This window comes from Aphidius gifuensis, linkage group LG1, assembly GCF_014905175.1.
Source record: "Aphidius gifuensis isolate YNYX2018 linkage group LG1, ASM1490517v1, whole genome shotgun sequence".
Taxonomy (NCBI): domain Eukaryota; kingdom Metazoa; phylum Arthropoda; class Insecta; order Hymenoptera; family Braconidae; genus Aphidius; species Aphidius gifuensis.
Window position 1 is genome coordinate 17,591,326 of NC_057788.1, and position 8,462 is coordinate 17,599,787.

The 8,462-nt window shown below is 26.7% G+C and overlaps 1 protein-coding gene across 6 annotated transcripts in view; it reads left to right on the forward strand.

The window, feature by feature from the left end:
• The window catches only part of LOC122849681, a 96,107-nt gene extending 93,010 nt beyond the window's left edge, over positions 1–3,097 (forward strand). For all 6 annotated transcript variants that reach the window (XM_044148463.1, XM_044148487.1, XM_044148471.1 and 3 more), the window contains one exon: positions 3,034–3,097. In XM_044148463.1, the coding sequence (XP_044004398.1) occupies positions 3,034–3,056 (23 nt within the window). In that variant the 3' untranslated portion in view covers positions 3,057–3,097. The remainder of the gene's footprint in view (positions 1–3,033) is intronic.
• Positions 3,098–8,462: the final 5,365 nt, after the last annotated feature.

Below are 8,462 nucleotides of genomic sequence, written 5' to 3' on the forward strand. Positions count from 1 at the left end.
TCGTAATGTAAAATCAACACTTGTTATTGATTCTCTGTCGATTCTGAGACTCAGACTACTACACCTTGACTACACCAACCAAATATGATGACTACAATACTACAATGACTACACCATTTACTACAATAACTACACTTTTAAAGGTTTTATTATTATTATTATTATTGATATATTAATTAATATTATTGATACTATCATCATTGAATAATTTATTTTTTAGTTTTTATTTTTATTTAAACTTTTACCAGTTGAGCAAGCAAAATATGAATTACTGCTTTCTACACTGACAGAAAAAGTTGCTAAAATATAGCAAAATTTTGCTTGAAAGTTTTAGACTTTGATTTCAAAAAAAAATGTATTAATTTGAGCAAAATATTTTTTAATTAAAGCAATTTATTTGCTTTAATTTGAGACAGTTTTTTTTTATTTAAGAGAAAAGAGAAATAATTTAAGAGAAACTTTGCTAAAAAGAAAGGAAAAATATCTAAGGATAATATTGATTGAATTGAGGGTCCGGATGCAATAACCGGCCGCACGCTCGAAGCCCAAAAAAAAACGACGTTGCTCTGGATGAAAAATCAAACATGAAATATTGAAAAAAAAAAAATACCGTCGTTTGTAAAATTAAAAAATACATATTTTCCTTCAAATAAATTTTTCGTTATGATTATTAGTTAACGAGTTAAAAATTAAAAACAAAATTTTTTTTTTTTGAAAAAAATACTTTTTTTTCAATATATAACTTGTGATAACTTTCTTAAAAATAAATAAATCAACTTGAAAATTTGACTGTAGCTTTATAATAATCTAGCGATGCCAACAGCATTATTAAAAAAATTATTCATTCATATTGTTTATTTTTTTTTATTTATTGATTCATGTCCACGGAAAAATTCAATTTGTCTAACTTCAAACGATAAAAGAGTCGGAGAAATTTTAAAATTGATTAACTTGTCAGTGACAATATTGTGTAGTAATATATCAAGAAGTTTTATCCAAACTTTCAAGTATTTTTATTGATTATTTACTGAGTTATTAACTTAACAACAAATTGCGAATTTTCAAATTAATCGATATTTTCCTCAAGTTAAACAACTTACTCATCAAATTAAATTAAATGTCGTTGAATTTGAGCAACTTGTGTCTTAACTAGATCGCTTTTTGTCTTGAATTGATTCATAATTTTTTAAAATTAATTCATTTATCATTTGTATAAAAACAATTTTCTATTAATTCAATCAATATTATGTTTAAATTAAACGACTTACTCTTTAAATAAAATCAAATGTCACTTAATTTTAGCAACTTTTGTCTTAACTAGACCGCTTATTCGCTTGATTTAAAGGATATTTTTTGCTTTCTTTTTACCAAAGTTTCTCACAAATTAATTCTTTTTTCTCTTAGATAAAAAAAAATTGCTTTAATTAAAAAATATTTTGCTCAAATTAATACATTTTTTTTTTAAATCAAAGCCTAAAACTTTCAAGCAAAATTTTTCTATATTTTAGCAACTTTTTCTCTCAGTGTAGTATGCCCAACAAATTGGTCGAGGATAATGCAGAATAATAATATTTTGTTGATTGCCTAACGGCATCATACTATTCTCGATTTTACAGGTGATATCTGCATGACGACTTTCTTGCTTCACTACAACAAACATAGTGCATTCAGAAAACAAAATTAAAACGCTCACTTCTTCCACAATTTTTCTTCTTAATAATGAATGGAAAAAAATATTAATTCATTTTTGTATAAATAAGTGGAGATCTTGAAAAGCATTCAAAGATTGGTGGTCAAAAGTTCCAAAAAAAAAGTTCCAAGACAAAAGTTCCAAAAACAAAGTTCCAAAATATTAAGTTCCAAAACAATATAGTTCCAAAAGATACAAGTTCCAAAGCAAAATAGTTCCAAAACATATTAAGTTCCAAAACGAAATAATTCCAATACGCATAAAGCTCCAAAATTTTATTAATATATTGAGTACATTAAAAATGTAAAGTATATCCAACACTTCGTAAATAATTTAACATATCTTCTTCGCTAGCTTCGCTTTTATAAGTTAATATTATATTGCGAAGCCTTTCTTCCATTTTAACTTGGATAGGTGCTTTTTTTTCTTAATTTTTTGACCCAGACTGAGAGCTTGCAACATCGCTTCTGTATCACCTTGTTCTTTTTTCAATTCAGTTAAAAAATTATATAAGCTAGGATGATGCTTGCCTACAATAATTTGAAACCTATTGTGCCATCCTTCAGAAAAATTATTCGTTCTTGCCAAAGTATAACGAACAGCATCATATTGGTTCTATATTTGAGCAGATTAATAGCAAGTCAATAGCAAAAAGAATTATGGATTACAAAGGCTCTGCATTATACTAAACATATTAAATTGATCTACATAAATTGAGGAAAAAATTAACAATGTTTCTATCACATTATTATAGCGTGATTCGATGTCATTTCTCAATAATCATAGCGAAGAATGATGTTAAATTTTTTTAGGTTATGTCCAAGTTGTCATTCGTTGTCATCTGAGTTTTGGTAATTTATGGAAAGTTACCGCGAGAATAAAATGACATGAAACATCCACTCAATAGCTAGTTAATAGCTAATTAATAGCAAAAAAAAAAAGTCCAAAATACGTTATTTATCATTGTTATTGTGTCTTGTTGTTGTTTAATTGTTTATTATATTGTTTTTTCAAAAGTTTTTGACAACAATACATAAAATTAAAAAAAAAAAAAATTTTTTTTTTTGTATAAATTCGTCCAACATTTAATCAATAGCAAGTCAACAGCAGATCAATAGCAAATTCTTAGCAACTCAATAGCTAGTCAATAGCTAGTTAATAACAAAAAAAAAGTCAAAAATACGTTATTTATCATTGTTATTGTTTAATTGTTTATTATATTGTTTTTTTAAAAGTCTTTAACAACAGTACAAAAAAGTCCAAAAATAGAGAAACGTTATTGTAAATTATGTGATAAGCAATACACGAGAAAGATTTAAATAATTTTATTTAATTTTTTTCAGGTCCAGATACAACAGACTATTGAGTCGTCATAATCATTGCTTCGTTATCAAGACATAATACATACAAAAATAACACAAACGACATACCAAGTAAAATTGTTTTTCTTTCAAAAAAAAAAATTTATCGACAAATTAAGTGATTAATCCAAAATAAAAAAATAAAAAATAAAAAAATCTGTTATGTATTATTTTCAACGAAAAAAAAAAAAGTTTGAATGAATAATGTCAAATAATCATTACAATATGAAATTCTAAATTAAGTATGAGAAATATCCAATTTAGTCTATAAATTTAAATTTTCGAATTCGATAGAATTAAATATATACTGTTATTTCGTTAGTTTTCGAAATAAAGAATCATTGAAGAGTTTAATATACAGACTTATGCACTGATTATTTATTTGTTGTAAGTTTGAATTGTTAATAACTGATGGGAGTTAGTTGTTAATAAAAATAAGGGATCTTGGCTGAAATAACTTTAGAGGGTTGAGATAGCGGAATCTGTTGTGTCAGTACTGGCAAATGGTTACACACAGAGAAGGATATGTTAACAGTTATCCTTCTCTGAGTGTAGTATACATTCAATGTCTAGTGGTGGATTTGATCCTTTAAACTTTATCATGGTAAAATGCTATAGTAGTGTAGTTCTGGATCACAAATAACCGCGAGAATGTGGGTAGGATAGGTAAGTGGTATTGAAATGAATTTTTGAGTAGAAAGGAAGAAAGAAAAGTAAGGAAAATGTTAAAATGAGAGAGAGAAATATGAGAGGGGATATTTTTGAATTTTAGAGAAGCAATTTTATTTTTGAATTGAGGGTCCGGATGCAATAACCGTTTATTCAATAAGTTAGCTTATTATTATTACACGGTAAATTAAAAATGTAATTTATTTTTTTTCAATTCTATATTCAAATAAAATATATTTTTTTCAAATTCTTTATACATATTTTTTTACAATATACAAGATTTTGGAATCAATTCATATTCAATAATAATAGTAATATATAATTATATTTATTAATAATTAATATTAATAATATACATATATACATCATTTAATTTATCGAATGAGTCTTTACGTGTCATACAGCTATTCTTTGTACTGCTAATACGCCTAAACTCATCGACAGTAAAATGTTCGGCTGCAGCAGCAGTGCTGTACTGCTGTGACAGCAGTACAGAAATTCCAAGTTGGGTGTACTGCTCTCACAGCAGTACAGCGCTTCGCAGTCTACTTTACTGCTACGGCAGCAGGAACTTACCGTGCCTGCAGTGGGAACGTTTTTTCAGTGCGGCACTGAATTCGGATATTCCCAGTCATATATTGAAAAAAAAGTATTTTTTTCAAAAAAAAAAGTTTCGGTTTTAATTTCTAACTCGTTAAATAATAATCATAACAAAAAATTTATTTGGAGAAAAAAATGTATTTTTTAATTCTACAAATAATTGTATTTTTTTTTTTTCAAATTTTTTATGTTTGACTTTTCACCCAGAGCAACGTCGTATTTTCTTTCACTATATTTTATTACTTATTTTTTCCTTTTTTCAAAATTTTGACATTTTTAAATTGAAAAAAAAAAAACAAAAACAAAAAAAAAAGTATAAATTGAATGTTTTTACATAAATAAAGTTTTATTAATAAATAAAAAAATAAATAATTTACTATAAATGAATGAACGTTGAGACTGACAATTAACAAATAAAAAAAAAAATAATTAAAAAAAATAAATAAATAAAATATAATCAAATAAAATGAAAATCAAATTCTCGTGGATGCTGATGTAAATACATCTACATTATTTTAACATTTAACACCCGATCAAGGCGATAACACTATACATAATTTAATAAATATTTAATCACAGAGCTATTGGGACCCTAAAGGCTTTCGCCGGAGTTTTGAAAATTTTCAATTTTCAACCGGGAACGAATTCGTTACCAAAATTTTTTATTTATTTATTTTTTTCTTTTTCTTGTAATTTAGTTTTTTTTTTTTTATTATTATATAAGCAAATGATTTTTGAGTTTTTCAGTCCGCTATAAAATAAACGTTAATATGTTTGCTCGTTATTTGTCTGGAGGTGTTGACAAATCCAAATCAGGGTCTCCTGGAATTGTATTTAATTTAAATGACAGCATAAATTCCGATATTGTCAACCGACAAATATGCAATGTTGCAGCACTTGAAGATAAAGAGGACTTGTAACCTGAACTATTTAATAGAATGAAAAAAGTCTTGAATTGAATAATCAAAAAATGAGTGATATAGTTATAAAGCCTTCAGTAAACAAAGTATACAACAATTTTAAACTGAAAAATAAAGTAAAATGTCTGCATTCATTGACTTCCAAGGATTTCAAGAAGAGCAAGGTTATTCGTGTTCTAAAAACTAGCTATTCAACTTTTAAGTTCAAGATTGGTTCCAATATCTGAACTATTCTAACCGCTAAGTGATACATTTCATTTGAGTAAAATATATATATAGACTGTATTTATATGTAAAATGATTTATTGTAGTATATTATGGGAGCAAGGTTGTAAAGATTATAATTTTATTTTATTTTATTTTATTTTATTCATAGACATAAAAAACAGACTTTTCCTCTAATTACATTTTTGTCTTTCTTAAAAACTGGATTAAATTTATGTGTGTTTATTGTTTCTTTCCCAATTGACATATTTATATTGTTCCTTCCATCAATTTATTTGTTTGTCTTTCTTCCACTATAATTTTTTTTTTTTTTTTACATGCAACTTTATAATTTAGCTTTTATTATTTGTTTATTTTTTTTTTTTGTTTTATCAAGTGTATTACATAACTTCTGTTTAAATTCTTACTGATGCCCAGTTCTTCTACAGTTTTATTTGTTACTTCAACTCTTCAATTCAACGAAGTTATCAAGTTATATAGTGGTGCACAAGTATCAAAGGAATTTCCTATTGAAGGTCGATATGCTATTGTATATTTTTTACAATTTTTAATTTTATTGTTGCTTCTTTTTCTTCAAGCTTATGCATTCATCAGGTCTTTTTTCAGTTCTTTTGCATACGTTCTTCTATTAATAATTTTTATTGCAGTAATAGCCATTACTATCTCTTTCCGAGTTGTCAATGTGTTAACCCCTCTCTTATTATATGCTTTATTTACATCTTCTTTTTTTCCGGATATCTACCTGTGTTCATATGTTTTATAGGTTCAACATATCATCTTTGAATTTTTACGTCTAACAATTGAGTTATACAATGTTATAAGTGCTCTATTATTACTTATCTCTATGCTCATTCTTAATATCATATCAAAATTCTACTCAAGTTAGCTATTGCCTTATTTATGTGCTCTCTACATTTTATTTTTGAGTTAAATTTGATTCCATGTCGACTCATCTAGAGTGACAAAAGTAATGTATCAAGGAGAGTTGTAGAACAGAGGGAGGTCGAAAAAAGATAGATCGGCGAGGGGACAGGGGACTGCAACTTGGTCGGTAAAACAGAGATGGTAAAGAAATTTAAATGTCATCTAAACGTGAGAATTTCCATTTATCATGTGTCGATAATGCAGAGATAGTATATGGTTTTTATATATAAAAGAAATATATAAAACATATGAAACATAATTCTTTGGCAACCTTAATTCCTCAGCTACATCTTTTACTTAGCTACTGCTGTTCCTTGGACATTTTTATTTATTTTATAAATGAAATACATGTAAATTCATTTTTTAAAAATATTATGAAGCAAAGCGAACAGATGAAGCTCAAGGCTGCCGTTGCCAAAGAATTATATTTTAAGTAACATTATTTCCTTGAAACATAATTCTTTGGCAACCTTAATTCCTCAGCTACATCTTTTCCTTAGCTACTGCTTTTCCTTAGACATTTTTATTTATTTTATGAATGAAATACATGTAAATTTATTTTTTTAAAATGCAAATATCCAAGGAAAAGCAGTTGTTAAGGAAAAGATGTAGCTAAGGAATAAAGGTTGCCAAAGAATTATATTTTACGCAACATTATTTTCTTCAAACATGATTTTTTGGCAACCTCATTTCCTTAGCTACATCCTTCCCTTAGCTACTGCTTTTCCTTGGACATTTGTATTTTTAAAAAATAAATTTACTGAAATAATGTTCCTTAAAATATCATTCTTTGGCAACCTTAATTTCTCAGCTACATCTTTTCCTTAGCTACTGCTTTTCTTTGGACATTTTTATTTATTTTATCGATAAAAAACATGTAAATTTTTTTTTTTTAAATGCAAATATCCAAAGAAAAGCAGTAGCTAAGGAAAAAATGTAGCTAAAGAATATTTTTATGTATACATTATATTAATTATTAACTGATTCCAAAAATTTTTGTAGACATAGAAAAATTTATAAAAAAGATTTTGTAGCGAGATAGAATATTTGATGTCTCCCACCACACTGACATGTCATCTGACATAGTCAGTGAGGTGTTTCAGCCATGTATCTATGTGTGGGTACGAGAACCCTCACTACGTCTTGTTGCTTGAGACTCCGCTCTCTTCGCTTCTAGTCCGGCCACCAAGCCAAACGGTGCGTCGGAACCGGAACTATACTTATAAATTTGTATTGGTGATGTGGCTATGCCACCTCACAACCAATAATATATACATATTGTGTTTCGTTAAATTATTATAGTCTAATTGTTAAATAAATTGTTTTATTATTATTAATATTAAATATAAATCTCGTGTCTATCTTTTAAATTATTGTTTGAAATTAAAATAAATTATAAAATAAGTAAAGTGAGGGATCCACACCTCACAATTTATTTCTTTAATTTCGTAAAATAAATATAATATTGATTACTTGATATAATATATAATTTGATAAAGATCCCAAGATCTGGATCTGGAAATCTTTATCATTTTAGCTGCAATGATTACCGGAAAATTACTGGTAGATAACTGGTAATTATTTACCACAAAGATTACTGGAAAATTACTGGTAGATTACTGATAATATTTTTGGTAAATGTTTACCAGTAATCTACCAGTAATTTTCCGTTTACCTGTTTTTTGAAATATTTTGTATTTACCAGTAAATTTCCGGTAATTTACGAGTAGCATATTGTCTTACCAGTTATGGTTATCTGGGTAGTTTTAAATTTCTATAATGTATCACATAATTTTTCTTGTCATGAAGTGTTGTTATATATTTTGATTGTTTCGAATCTGGTGCTGTAAAATGTTCTAGACATAATGGTAAATCTTTGTGATAATGATGCAAATTTTCCGGATATTCTACATCAATTTCTAAAATATATCCAATTTCAGCTACCAGATAATTTTGTCACATCAATATTTAAATTATCTTCCCATTGAAAACCTCCATAAGGCAGATATTGACTCATGCCTGCATCATATAAATTATTTACATCAAAATACATGATGTATGATTCTTCTTCAT